The sequence below is a fragment of the Natator depressus genome, chromosome 4, assembly GCF_965152275.1.
Source record: "Natator depressus isolate rNatDep1 chromosome 4, rNatDep2.hap1, whole genome shotgun sequence".
NCBI lineage: Eukaryota > Metazoa > Chordata > Testudines > Cheloniidae > Natator > Natator depressus.
This window is the reverse complement of record NC_134237.1, coordinates 132,517,452-132,532,592: the sequence shown is the minus strand read 5'-3', so window position 1 is coordinate 132,532,592 and position 15,141 is coordinate 132,517,452. Positions and strand designations below refer to the sequence as shown.

At 48.2% G+C, this 15,141-nt stretch overlaps 1 protein-coding gene across 1 annotated transcript in view; it reads right to left on the bottom strand.

Moving 5' to 3' along the window:
• ADRA1D (adrenoceptor alpha 1D) overlaps positions 1-13,397 on the bottom strand; it is a 71,874-nt gene extending 58,477 nt beyond the window's left edge. The window contains exon 1 of the mRNA XM_074951908.1: positions 12,434-13,397. Within this exon, the coding sequence (XP_074808009.1) occupies positions 12,434-13,397 (964 nt within the window). The remainder of the gene's footprint in view (positions 1-12,433) is intronic.
• Positions 13,398-15,141: the final 1,744 nt, after the last annotated feature.

The following is a 15,141-nucleotide window of genomic DNA, read 5'->3' as shown; positions in this document are numbered from 1 at the left end:
GCGTGAGAGGGGTGGAGAGGGGAACACTGGGACATGCTTACTAGGGCTGGTAAAAACTTCACATTGAAACTTGTATTTGACAGAAAATTGGGTTTCTGTCAAAAGTGAAATTTTGTCTGAAAAGTGTCCACTTTCTGTGAAAATGTTGATATTTTCCCAAATAGCCTCAATGTTTCAATTTGGAAATTCTGTCATGGTGCCTCATGAGAGTTGTAGTTTGAGTGCCTCATGTGCCTCATTCTCCTCAATAGAATGGGCTGCCCAATTGGACTACACCTCCCATGATGCACCACAGCCAGAGACTTCCATGATGCACCACTTCCCCTTTCCAAGGTTACTTGGGAAACATTAATTCTGACATATCCTAACTTTTGAGTGCTTGACTTTGCAACCTTAATAAAGTTCTCTTCGTGTAGCTTTTTGTGTGTGTAATTTCCTAGGTGTTTAAAAAAGCAAACCCATGCCCACGTGGGTCAACAGCAAGGCTGAAACCTTTAGATCTACCTCACAGACACCTGCCACTTGAGCTTAGGGAGTAGCTGACAGAAGTAGTAAGTTGTTATGCTCTACGTGGACCAGCACTAGAGGGGGATGGGACACACACTTCCAGTAGGTTTCACAGATAATTGCTGACCGGAGAGGAATTATGAGACTCTGGAATCTTGGATTCCATTCTAGGCTCCAGAGGGGAATATTCTCTACTAGGCACAACCTCTTCTGCTCCTTCCCCCAGACTTGTCCCCTTTTGTTGTGTACCCTCCAACCTGCCTATGAGAGTCTCGTGTCTTCCCCACCCATTGCTCCTCATCCGACTCCCATTCTCTTCACCTAGCCAGTCCCATTCCCTACTCCTCAAGTTTCTTAACCCAGTCCCAGTCTCCTTGGCAAGCCAGTCCTAGTTTCCCTCTCTGGACAAGTTGTCCAAGGTTCAATTCCCACCCTGCTATCTCAGACTTCCCCCTTCATGCATCCAGTCCCAGTCTAGTCCCAGGTTCCCATCTCTCAGCTCCTCATCTCATCTGTCTCTCTGCTTTCCCCTGACCCCCAGTTGTGCCCTGTCCATACTCCTCAGTCCCACTGGTTCCCAGTCCCAGTCTGCCTCCCTGGCTTCCTTGTCCAGCCTCAGTGTTCTCCCCACTTCCCTCAGTTCCTTGGCTCAATCTATTTCATCTGCCCCATAAGGCTGTCTCTTGTCCACTCGGCAGTCAAATCAGGCAGCTTCCTCCTCCATGCTGCCGGGGCCCAACAAGGGAGTCATTGAAAGCAAAGGAGAGAAAGACTCTCTGCCTTCAGTTCTGGTGCCTGGACCCAGAGCCAGCAATACCCAAAACATTCCAGATGAGGAATTGCTGGGAAAGTCCTACTCACCTGCGGGAGTATGCTCAGAGCGAAAATCTCTGGAGATTCCATGTGCACTAAGAAGTCTTTACTGAACAAGTGCACACTGCAATTTTTCAAAGGCTTGTAATCTGGCTACAATTAAGTGGATTTTCATGGGGATGGCAAAAGGTACCTCCCTGACATAACAGCCGCCCCACTGCAAAATTTCGAGTCCTTGAGCCAAAGCATGGTGACACTGGAGGGTTTTTTTAATAAAAAGTCACCAGAATTTAACATGGGCAAAACAATGTAATTTTTTCCTAGCCTCACTCTCAAAAATAGCTGAGCCATGCTAGCTGAAATTTTCCAAAATTACAGCCCTATAGGCAGGATCGCTTGACGCCTTTATAACATGGCTTGTTATCACCACAAAATTGTTAGTAGCTGTAGATAATCCTATTTGTTCTGGCAGAATCAATTCAAAACAAGCTGATAAAAGATGATTAAGTAGCTTCACCGTAATATCATTCAAAACTGCATCTGCACCCATGTTTAACTTTGCATCAAGCTTATATCATGTCTCATTAACCACATTACAAGATGTGATCAGCAAATATTTGCCAAAATTTGGGGTAATGGAAAAGGAACAGGTCATTAAATGCTCCGTTCTAGAACTCTGGCATGGGCAGCAGGAATCGTAGGCAGGAGGAGGCTGTGCCTCCCCAAAGAGCCTATTGTGGCCCCGCTCATGCTCTGCCCCCAGGTCAGGCCCGCTCCTTCTTTCCCAACGCTCTGCCCTGGCTGGGCCAGGTTGGCTGGGGCTGGCTGGCCTGCCTCCCACAGGGACTCAAGGTGGCTGGTTCTGGGACCGCGCTGCCCACCCGGCACTCTGGAGCTGGCCACCCAGAGCCCCGGGACTGGTCACCCAGAGTTCTGCGGCTGGGGATGCTGCAGCCACACCACCTGGAGCACTGGGGCTGGGGGCGCTGCGGCCGTGCTGCCTAGGGGCTGGGGGCGCTGAGGCTGCACTGCCCAACGCACCGGGCGGCCTGGTCACTCTGAACTCTGGGGCAAACTTCTATGCATTTGAATGCAACAAGGCCATGGGGCTGATTTAAAAAAAAATCTGTTTATTATGCAGTCGAGTTTGGTTTCAATTCATCAGTTTTTCCCTCTTATAAGAAATCCAAAATATTGCGGGTGAAAGATCAGGAACAAAGAAATGTTAAGTGTCAACGCAATTCCCCTGCAAAATGTCAAACTAGCTACCCTGGGCAAAAGTCTCTGTTGCTGTAAACTGTCTCAGCGTCACTATCTGTACGTCAACAGAGAGTCTGGCCTAATAATAGCAGCCCTTATTTTCAAAGCACATCACAGGCATTAATAAATATAGCCACAAAACACTCCTGGGAGGTTAGCTGAGGTGTCCGAGGCAGAATGAGAATTTGTCACTTCCAATCTTGTGTACAGTTCACTCAGCTGTGGGTCTGATACTCAGGTCTACTCCAGCTCCTCTGCAACACTCTGCCAGCAAAAAGCAGCCAGAAAGCCAGCTTCAGTGAGTCCCTGAGCAGCCCCCTTCTGGCTGTATGCCACCCTCTTCCAGACTCCTGTACATGGGGATTTCCCAGGAGAAAGGCAACATTGACAGGCTGTCCATATGGCAGCAGGCCATAAGGAAGCTGGACAAAATTTAGAACAGCCTGATACAGGCTTGAGGCTGCTCTAGATTACAAAGGGACCAGACTTTCCTATCTCCTATCTCAGATGGGCCTTTAATATACACAGCTAAGGCTTCAGCCCCATGTCTTGCTCTTCCTTCATATTATTTACAAGTTAGCCCTTGCCCTTGGTACAATGACATGTGATACTGTTAATCAATACACTCTGCTGAAAGAAATATACTACCTATTGAAACTGTGTGTTGCCTGACATCATGGATTCCAGTGCAGAAATGAATTAAATCGATACATGCCCATATAACCCTGTATACTACGAAACCTCTCTATTGCCACTTGTTGAGTCCAGAGTCCCGCATAACACAGGCTTCAGATCGTTTATTTAACACAGTACATTTTTCCATGGTTTCACAGAGTTTGTCTAGAGGTTTATAGGATTTTGCTCACTGAATCACAATCATTTTAAATCTTTCAGGTTCTATATTTTCTCCTGTTTGTATGACATTTCCCAATATAGAAACTGTATTCAGAGTCAGGGCGACAACCTAAAACAGCCATTTGGCTTTCACTGTCTCTCTTTGGGACAGTCTGGCAATTGGCTGATGTGGTCTGGTGGCAGAGTAACTCGGGGGGTTCTGTGTCCAGCTCTGTCACTGCCTCAGCACCTCACTTAGGGCAAGACAAAGCAGACCCAGTGTTCAACCTTGGATGCCTAAACTGGATATTTGGGAGAGCGAGACAACCATTTTCCCAGCCCTTCTACTGCTGCTCTTCCAGCCGTGGCCTGCAGTGGGGGATGGGACCCCAGTTCATGCCATCTGATGGAGTTTATTGCCAACTCTTGTGATTTCCTTACAACTCTAGCAATTTTGTGGTGTTTATTTATCTGCCTCATGAAAATATGATGAAAGGTGCCAACTCATGAATTTTCCCAAATTCAGGATGGCCGCCATCTCCTATTACTGTCAATAGGGCTCGAGCCAGCAAGATGGCTGCCATTTCCCTACAGTCTCTCTGCATGTCGAAGTGAAGCTGCCCTTAATAAAGTTGGCTGCTATCTCCCACTGTTTTCAGTTAGATCAAAGCCATGTCCCCAGGCAAAATGGCTACCACCCTATGGTTCCGGGGACTAGACAGGGCACAGGGACTATAAATAGTTCATAGTCACTGGAGTCTTGTTATCAGGGTCCCCAGCCCAGCCTGGTTCCAACTAGAGCTGGGCAAAATTATAAATGTCCATTGTAGGCATCTAAATGCCAAGTCCTTTATGCAGAATCAGAGACCATAAAACACAACAGGACCCTTGCTGTAGCTTTGCTCTCTACATAGGTAGCTCTCAACCTGTGGTCCACAGACCCTATGTCAAAGGGGTCCGCGAAAGACTTAGACTGAAAACTGACTGAACAGAATTCAGCTATCTATTCAGACAATAGATTTCCAAAAGGGCCCACAGCTCCATTCGAAATTTTGTAGCCGGGGGGGTCCGCAAATGAAAGAAAGGTTGAGAACTACTGCTCTACACAACATTACGTTTAGGAGGAAAGTACACGGATATAGCTGGTGTACAATATATAATTTTTACTAACCATACACAAATATACAAAACCTAACTACATACGTTTACGCTACTACTCTGTTAGATTCTGGTGGCTTAGGTGACAGAAGACAACGGAGGACCACTGGATGGACCCCAAACCATTTAAAGAGATGATACTCAATTCTTATGTGCTATATACACCTCCCCTCTAAAAGGAAATAAAAAAAATCCCATTTACCAATGCCTCACTATCAAAACTCCTATAATTAAATATATGACAACCCTTTTGTTTTTTTAATACTACCAGGGAGTTTTCACATGGGAAATGTATTCCAGACTGTTCTAACCCCAGCAAGAACATCTGGTGCTCTTTCTTTCCCAACCTTCAGCCAGGAGATGTGAAATAAGCCTGGTGATTTTCAGTGGGATGGTTCTTTATTTGGGAAGGCACAAATCAGTTAGTAAAAGGACAAAGGGCAATTTGCCATTTCAAAAGTGAAGTCTAAGACATACATGCAGGGCCAATCCTCAGCTTCAGCCTAGGAGAACTCAGTGAAACTGAAGGAAAGAGGGGGATTCTGATCCAGATTTCAAACACCCTAAAGTTTGTCAGAGTTTGGATATGGAATTAATAGGTCTATTTGCATCATTCAGTTTAGGTTTCAAGCACTGGGTTGGTATGTTCAGATCCAGGCTTTTAGGGTTTAAGTGTATCTCTTTTAGGAACTGATCCCATAAAGTGTTGAGCACCCCCAATTAGAGCTAGGTAAAATTTTTCGACCTATACTTTTTTCCTGGCCAAAAATGCCACTATCTGACTATTCCAGGTTTGCTTAAACTTTTTGTGACTTTGTGTTGATTTTGCCAATTTGTTTTGGTTGGAAAAAAACAAACTTTTAAAACGTTCTGAAAAAATAGTTTCATTTTGACATTTTTAAATAAAACATGTTGTTTAAAATGACTTTATGTTTAGAAATTTCCCTCAATTTTACGTAACCCCCCCAAAAAACGTTAAAAAAAACCCTGCTCAAATCAAAACAGAATATTTTGTGTTGGGTCAAATGAAACATTTCATTTGACCCAAAACTATTTTTTAAAACTTTTTCATTTTCCAGAAATTTGAAAAAAAAATTATTGTCATGGTGACCCAAAAAAGACTGTTTTTCAATTTTTCTGAATGGCCAGTGAACTGAACAATCAATGGGAAGTCAATGGGAAGTCAATGGGAATCAAGGAGGTTCAACACCTTATACCAGTAGGCCCTTATTGTGGGATGAACCTCCAAGAAGTCTGCAAGGTCTTTGAGGGGGCTGGTTCAGATCAGACTCCAAAGGTCTAGACCTGAGCCGTACTATCCGAGCCTTCTGCTTCTGAAAAATGGAGCAGGAAAACTCAAGAGAAGGGGATTTCTAATGGGCTTCTCAGCATCTCCTCTTACTCTCCCAGGCAGAAATACCCTGAGACTCAATGGCTGTTCTCATGATCACAGAATATCAGGGTTGGAAGGGACCTCAGGAAGTTCTAGTCCAATCCCCTGCTCAAAGCAGGACCAACCCCAACTAAATCATCCCAGCCAGGGCTTTGTCAAGCTGGGCCTTAAAAACCTCTAAGGATGGAGATTCCACCACCTCCCTAGGTAACCCATTCCAGTGCTTCGCCACCCTCCTCGTGAAATAGTTTTTTCTAATATCCAACCTAAACCGCCCCTGCTGCGACTTGAGACCATTGCTCCTTGTTCTGTCATCTGCCACCACTGAGTTCCATCCTCTCTGGAACCCCCCTTCAGGAAGAAAATACATAAATAAAAGTCCAAGTGATTTGCTGAAACAAACATCATCTCGATCCTCACCAGGGACTCAACCCCGGGCTAAAGTATGAACTTCAGCAGTGTGAGCTAAAGGACTGAGGGTACATCTACATTGCAAAAACCAAAATCATGCAGCAGAGGGTCCCAGCGGCTGGGTCAACTGATGTGCATTTGGGGACTCCCAGTTCGGGGCTAAAAATAGCAGTGTAGTCATTCCCACTTGGGCTGGAGCCTGGGCTCTGAGAACAGCCCCATCTTGTCTGAGTGGGAACATCTATACCGTTATTTTTAGCCCCATAACGTGAGCCTGAATCACTTGACTGAGACTTGTTGCTGGGGGTCTTTTTTTGCAGTATAGATGTACCCTAAGTCCCTCAGCTGGTAACTCTAGCAGAGTTATGTCCTCCATGGATCAGGCATGGAAAAGGTCATATAGCAGACTTGACTGTAAGTTACAATAGTGCCCATAAAAAGGTTTGATTCTAATTTAGACAAAGGATCAGTCCAAATTCTTCCCAGGTATCAACCCAATTCAGCCAGTGGAGTTACACCACTGATGTATTTGGCTCAGTTGATTTACACCAGGGTTCAGCTTAGTGCATTGTATTTTCCATTCTAGTTCTGACATCTCTCAGACTGATGACCACCTTATCTAAAAGGGAATAAAACTGGAGTAATACTTAATGATACTTACAATACATCCTTTCACACCACCTTCCTAAATCCCATTTAAAACAATCCTCCATGTATCCTATATGGATTTACATTCCCCCTTCATGACCAAATTGACTGCAGCTCCTTCTCAGATTAGCTTCAAAACAAATACCCTTTCCCTGTCACGTAATTTACAAATGATGTATTCACTGAAGTCAGACTTGAGACCATTGCTTCTTGTTCTGTCATTGAGACCATTGCTTCTTGTTCTGTCAGGGAACTGACCTCTGCCAGACACCTCTTAGGTTTCCTCATGCTCAGGGTAGGTGGTTGCGAGGTGCCACCCCCCAACCAACCCCCGGTGAGCATCACAACTATACAGCACTACACAGGTGGCCTGAGATCAGATACGGATTATGGACTGGAGTTTTAAAGGTATTTAGGGGCCTATCTGAATCTTTAGATGCCTAAACACCGTTAGAAATCCAGTCCCTAGCCTCAAAAGGCATTCAGCTGGATCCCTGCTAATGGGAAAGATGCTATGGCATATGCAGCAGGGAGTAATTTAACTCCAGTTGTCTGCTTCACAGAGTCCATGCATTCTCTTCTCCATTGGAACGTAGAACTCCTATTACTATCAACAGGAGCTGCACATGCCCAGAAAGGGAAGCATACACTCCAGGTGTGATTAGGGTTTCGTCCCTTGCTAAGCAAACAGCTTCCTAAAGTGCCTTATTAGCCAGACAAACATATTCTTATTAATTGCACCAATACTCCTGATGATTGCATCGTATGCTTGGGGATATGTATCACAATACCAGGAAGGGTGTGGGTTACTCAGCTGATAAAAATCCACAGGGGTACTAGGGAATACATTTAAATTTCAAGCAATATTTTTGCAGATTGTCCTAGGACCAAAAAATGAATAACACCACTGCACTTATATGCAGACTTATCAAAGATCTCACAGTGCTTTTAAAATATTAATTAGTTAAGCTCCCCAACCCCAAGAAATTTGGTAACTATTATCCCTGTCTCACTGGTGGGTAAGCAGCGGGGTCAAGTAGTATGTCGAGGGTCACGTAGGAAGTTAAGAATAGAACCCCAGAGTCCTAATTGCTCGGTTCCTGCTAATCACTAAGGATGCTCTTTTCCACAGAGGACAGATCCTCAGCTGGTGGGAAATGGTGTGATTGCAGTGGAGGTCTATTGATTTATATCCACGGAGGAGCTGTATTTATGTCGGTAAAGTCACACCGTATATTTGCAAAAGCTCTCCTGCTAAGCACTGTTTAGGCATTCACACATTTGAAAGGGTGCAACGCAATGAAAAGAAATCAGAGGCCGCGTGGGTTGTTTTTTTGAAAGTCAACCACATACAGGAACCTGTACAATTTAGAAAAACATATCTAAAAGCCACCGGGAAGCTGACACCGAAGCCGTTTTTACACTGAAACGTTTTTACACAAACGGAGAAAGGAAAATGTACTTAGGAAATACACTCCACGGAGAAGGGCCAGAATCTCAGTGGGTGTCAATTGGCATCACTCTATTGATTTCAATGGAACGACAATGATTTACACCAGCTGAGGATCTAGTCCAACTTTCCAACTGGAAAAAGAAAACCATGTTTATGAAAAAGAGATATTGTTGGACAATCTTTCCCCTCTGTTTCCTATTTGAAATAACTCTGTAGTAGAGCTTCCAAACTCTCAGGCTCATTAACAGCATGCAAAAGAGTTGGGGTAGGATTTAACGCTGGAGTTTTGACCATCCGTGCCCTTTTAAGGGGCGTGCATAAGAGTGTGCTATGGAAATGAAAAGTTTGATTATAGAAACACGAGTGGTATAAATTCAAATCTCTTTTGTCAGCTTTGTATTTGACATGTGGTCACACCAAGTACAATGATCTCAAATCTCTTTACAAACTATTAAGCCTCACAATACTTCCCAGGAGGTAGGTCAGTAACATTATTTCCATTTAGCGCAATAGAAAACTGAGTCACAGAGAGGGTTAAGTGGGTGATTTAAAGTGACACAGTGAATGAGAATCCTGGCTCCCAGTCCCATGCTCTGAGCAACATGCAATATGTGACTAAGGAGAGATATGATAGAAATCTGTCAAATCATGAACTATGCAGAGAAAGTGAATCGGGAAGAGCTATTTGCCCCTTCACATAACACAAGAACTGGTGGCCACCCAATGAAATCAATAGGCAGCAGGTTTAAAACAAACCAAAGGAAGTATTTCTTCACACAACGCACAGTCAACCTGTGGAACTCCTTGCCAGGGGATGTTGTGAAGGACAAAAGTATCACTGGGTTCAGAAAAGAATTAGCCATTGACAGACCTATCCTCCATGAACTTAACTATTAGCCAAGGTGGTCAGGGACACAACCCCATGCTAAATCTTTGATTGTCAGAACCTGGGACTGGACGATAGGGGATGGATCTCTCAAATTGCCCTTTTCTGTTTATTCCCTCTGAAGCATCTGGCACTGGCCACTGTTGGAAGACACGATACTGGGCTAGATGGACCATGGATTGATCTGACTCAATATGGCTGTTCTTATATTCTTCCTCTTTTACTCAGGGTGAGAACTGGCTCTTAAATATAGCTAATTAATCCTTACAACATCCTGATTAGGTAGAGAAAATAGCATCATCATCATCATCACGAAAGAGAAACTGAGGCAAAGCAGACAAGTGACTTGGCCAAGGCCATATGGTCAGAGGCAGGATTAGAACACACAAGTTCTTGGCTCCCTGCTATGACCTTAAACCATGATTTTCTCAGCCCACCTTGATTATCATACACATTGTAAGGAGAGTGGTCACTTTAAATAAGCTACTACCAGCAGGAGAGTGGATTTGTGTGTGTGGGGGGGGGAGAAAACCTGGATTTGTGCTGGAAATGGCCCAACTTGATTATCACACACATTGTAAGGAGAGCGATCACTTTAGATAAGCTATTACCAGCAGGAGAGTGGGGTGGGAGGAGGTATTTTTTCATGCTTTGTGTGTATATAAAAAGATCTTCTACACTTTCCACAGTATGCATCCGATGAAGAGAGCTGTAGCTCACGAAAGCTTATGCTCAAATAAATTGGTTAGTCTCTAAGGTGCCACAAGTACTCCTTTTCTTTTTGCGAATACAGACTAACACGGCTGTTACTCTGAAACCTTAGGTTTTTAAAGTGTTGTTTGTAACGGTAAGTCCAGAAATGATTTTTAAAGGGGACAAACCCACCACAACAAATATCTTTTAAAAGTGTTCAGACAGAGCTGCTGTGTTCCTGAGACCCTGCATGCTTCTTGTAATTGATTTTTCCAGTGGACTAAACAAATCTGACTATTATGCTGCCTACAAAAAGCAATAAGGTGTTTCATGTAATCTGAATCTAAGATACATGGCCTTTGATCACGTGACACCTCCCTGTAGGCTCAGATGACAACAGGATGGGAAAAATGCCTGGCTAGTGTCAAGAAGATGCATTCTGACCTTTCTAGCACCCCCTCAACAATAACTAAGAGCATGAGAAAATCCCATGCAGAACGGCTCTAAGATTTCCTGGACCATAGAACTTCCCCTAAAGCTGTTTATTTATTGAGTTGTCTGTGACTGGAGAGGGATGGTTGATGATGCGGCATCAGATCTCAGCTGTTGTAGATGGTCTACACTGACTTCTAGGAGCTATTTTGATTTCCATCAGCTGAGGATCTGTCCCACTAACTATATTTGGGGGGGTCTGAAAGGGAATGAGCGGTATTTAAACTCCTTTTTCTTTATGAACTAGCTATGCTACTTCAAGGGGAAGATCTGCTGGTATGGGCCTAGATGCCTCTGTCCTACCCTGTGAACTAGTACTTGTGTTTCTAACCAAGGGAATGAAACCTGGCTTTGGAAATGGGGGTTGCCAGCTCTTCTTCCCAAAACTACAGAGGCTGCCTGCATGCCAGAGCAATATTGGCTCAACGATTTTAACCCTTAGAATATTGGCTGGGGAAAGGCACTCAAGCGGGAGAGTGTTCTAACGGCAGGGGAAAGATCATCTTAACAGTGCTTTGCATTTTATAGCACCTTTCATTGGAGGATCGCAAAGTGCTCCCCAGACACTCAGAACTAAGCCTCACATCTTCCGTGTAAGGTAGGGGGGGGTCTATACTGTATTCATTTTACAGATGGGCAAACGGAGGCACAGAAAGGTGAAATCGCTTGCCAAATGCACCAGAACAAGCCAGAATCAGACTCAGGAATAGAATCTAGTTCCTACCACTAGGCTAGAGAATGAGGAAATCAATAGCCCCTGATAAATAGTATGGCACATCACAAGGTCTCAGCGAAATGCAGAGAAAACAAGATTTTCATCTCTCAGCAATTAGCATAGAGACTGGTAGCAGCCACAGGAAATCACAGGACATCACCCAGAAAGGTGTTACCATTCTAGAGAAGACTTTGGCTCATGGTCCAAAATACATCCCTGGCATCACATTCCACTGAAGGCAATGGAGTTACACCAGACACGGGTTTAGCCCAAAATTTTTGCAGCCACAGACAAGAGGATGCCTTCTGTTCTGCCCACGTCTGCCCTCTTCATTTGCAAATGTGGTGCCCAATCCAAAGCCCAGCAAAGTCAAGGAGAGGCTTCCCATTGACCAGTGCGGACACTGGTTCAGGGCCTCTAGTCTTGGCAACTTATTTGTGATGAGGGTCAGGGCTGCCAATCAGGAGCCTGACTCATGGGGAACTGAGAAAGGACCAGTGTAACCCACACACCTCCTGGGTGTGGGGTTCTGTCCCAGCTCCTGGCACCCAGACCACTTAGAGTTAAATGCGTCTGCTCTCCAGCCCTAGCTCAGGGCCATGTGGCTTTTAGCGCACGCAGTAGCGGCTCATGCATTTAGCTTCAGAGGTCCCAGGTTTGATCCCGCCTGCCAACGGGTCTGTAGGCGTTACACCAGGACAACCCAATCCAAGAGCACAGAACCTGGGAGAAATAGACCAAAGTGACCACTGAGGCGCCTGACCGATCATGTTAAATAACTTGATTTTTTCCCCTAGTGTCTCTTTGCCAGAATGATCCCGAGCTCTGAGGGCAGTTTGGGCAGTTTCAGAACGGTCACAGCATAAAACGCGTGGTATTTCCCCCCCCCCCCCACCCCTTACCACAACCTTAAGTCAATTTCTGACCCAGCTGCTGATGGACATTCCACCGCGGTGCGGACCAGGGCGCGCAGATCTTGCGAAGTTCTTTGGAGAGTATCGTTATTATTCCGCCCTTGAGAAGGACCCCACCCCCCTTTAATTGCAACCAGAGCTTGAAATGAAGCCTGGAAGTTCACCCATGGCAGGGAGCAACCGCTGAGAGCGAGAGGGGTCGCGGTCCTTCACCTAGCTGGGGAGGACAGGACAGCGCAGGGGGTGGTTCACTTACCGAAAGGCAGGACGAAGAAGAAAGGGAACCAGCAGAGAATGAAAACCCCCACGACGATGGCCAGGGTCTTGGCCGCTTTCTTCTCCCGGGAGAACTTCAGGAGGCGCACGGAAAGCGAGCTCCTGAAGTTGTGCCCTTTGCTCCGGGAGCTGGAGAGCGAGTCCTCCACCACGCTGCGGCAGTGGATCCTCAGCACCACTTCCATGGACTTGCCCCTCTCCTTCTTGACCCCCGCCTCCAGGCTCTTGGTGGTCCGCCGGGCCACCACGTAGACCCTGAAGTACATCACCAGGATGACCATGAGGGGCAGGTAGAAGGAGAAGAGGGAGGAGAAGAGGGCATAGCCCGGCTCCTCGGTGATGCTGCAGATGCTCTCGTCCGGGGGAGGCGGCTCCTTCCATCCCAGCAGGGGCCCGATGGAGATGACCATGGAGGAGAGCCAGACCACTCCGAGGATCACCAGCGCCTTCTTCTCGGTCATGATGGCGGGGTACTTGAGGGAGTACTTGACCCCGATGTACCTGTCCACCGAGATGATGCACAGGCTCATGATAGAGGCGGAGCAGCACAAGACATCCACCGCCGCCCAGATGTCGCAGAAGATGCGCCCGAAAGCCCAGGAGCCCAGCACCTCCAGGGTGGCCGAGAAGGGCAGGACGGTGGTGCTGAGCAGCAGGTCCGCGATGGCCAGGTTGACGATGAAGTAGTTGGTGACCGTCTGCAGGTGCCGGTTGCAGGCCACCGAGAGGATCACCAGGATGTTGCCCACGATAGCCGAAAGGATGAAGAGGGCCAGGAAGACCCCTACGCCCACCGCCTGGAGATCCAGGGCCAAAGGCAGGGAGGTGCCATTGGTCTCCGCTTCCTCCCCCGGCAGCCCCCACTCCCTCCAGGACCGGTTCGCGCTGCCCTGTCCCGTCCGGTTCCCATTCAAGCTGGCATTGATCAGATCAGGGAAAGTCATTTTAGAAGGGTCCGGTCTCCATGGAGGATGGCTCCGCCGTGAAAGGGACGCCGGGCATGCTCCCCGCTCCGCCCTCCCTTGCACCGCAAAGAGTTTCTTCCTCCCCAGCTCACTGCCCCGCACCCCCAGTCAAGTCCCCAGCCAGGAGGCTGTAGCTCAGCCACCCCCCTTTCCAGCCCACCCCACACGGGCAAGTCTCCCGGGAAGCGATGGGGGTGTGTGTGTGTGGGGGGAGCAAAAGGAAACGAAGAGCGTGGGGACCCCTTTGCTCGCCTTCATCCAAGAAGATGCATCGCTTGAGGATGCAGGAGTTGGCCGGACGGATGCAACAAGAGCCCGCTTGTAAATTTCACGCCCATCCTCCCCTCCCTTCCCAGTCCAGGAGGCAGGAAGGAAAATCCAGATCTAAGCGGGAGGGAGGGGCGGAAAGTACCAGCTCCTCGGATGCTCAAACTTTGCATTCAATGGGTGGCAGGGCTGAGAGAGAGAGAGCGAGCGAGCGGGGGCTGTGCCTGGCTTCCCGGGGTGGTGGCAAGAAGCAGCTCGGTTCTCCAAACCCCTCCTGACGCTCCTGTTGCGTCCCCTTGCTGATCGGGGCGGGGGCGGGATGCTGAAGGAGCAGGAGGAAGAGGAGGGAGTTGTTACTTTGGAAAGAAAAAGGATCCCCGAGCCTGGCATCAAGAGGATCCGTTCCAGCGCCACGCCAGGAGGATGCAAAAAGCGCCTTCTCTGCCGGGCAAGCGCTGGGGCAAGGAGCCACGCCGGGGCACTTTTAAAGAAAGAGGCAACCGCACCGCTAGATATAGACCGCTACCCCCTGCGGCAGCCGCTCCGAGCCGACGCTCCGCGAGGCGGCACAGAGACCCCTGTCCAACGCTAGGGGGCAGAAAATGGCTGGAATCCTCTCCCGCCAGAGCCACTGGGCTCAGACTCCAGGGGAGGGAGTCGCCGGATCGAGCCCAGCGCCAGGCTCCTGCCGCGGGTTGCCTCCCGGGGCCTGACCCAGCCTCCTTAGGTAGAGCGGTCCCGAGCCCCTCTGGGGGAACAGCCCCCCCCCCGAGGGGGTGAGGGGGGCTGATGACAGGCTGGGAGACGGACCCTGGGCTTGCCAGGCTCCCGCTAGCGGCCCCTGCCCATTAGCCTACACCCAGCAACCCCCTCCCTCCGCCCCTTAGCCCCCTGCGCCCGGCAGGCCCCTTTCCTCCCTAACCCCCCTACCTGGCACTGCCAGCACGGCCACCTCCCCAAACAGCGCCCTGCTTCTCTCAGCTCCTCCCCGTTCTGCCGGGAGCTCCCAGCCCCGCTGCCTCCCATCCACCCCTCCCCTTCTCCCTGTACCCCCAGTTATCGTCCTGCCTTCCTTTTTAGCCACCCTCCCCCCCGCCCCGCAGCCAGGTGCTGGAGCTCAAGCCTAGGTAGGCAGCACTGCCTTCCAAGATCCAGCCCCCCAAAAGTATAGGGCAGGAGAAAGGCACTTGGGCAGGGCTACTGCGCGACTAGGAAATCGCCCCCTGTGCTATAAGCTTTTTTGCAAGACTTAGAAACAGCAGCTTGTGGTCAAAATGTCGCGGCATCGCTTGGGGGCTCGTTTATACAGTCGCTTTCCCCACTGATAAACCCAAGTCCCGTTTCCAGCCATAGAATACCAGGGTTGGAAGGCACCTCAGGAGGTCATCTAGTCCAACCCCCTGCTCAAAGCAGGACCCATCCCCAATTTTTGCCCCAGACTCCCAAATGGCCCCCT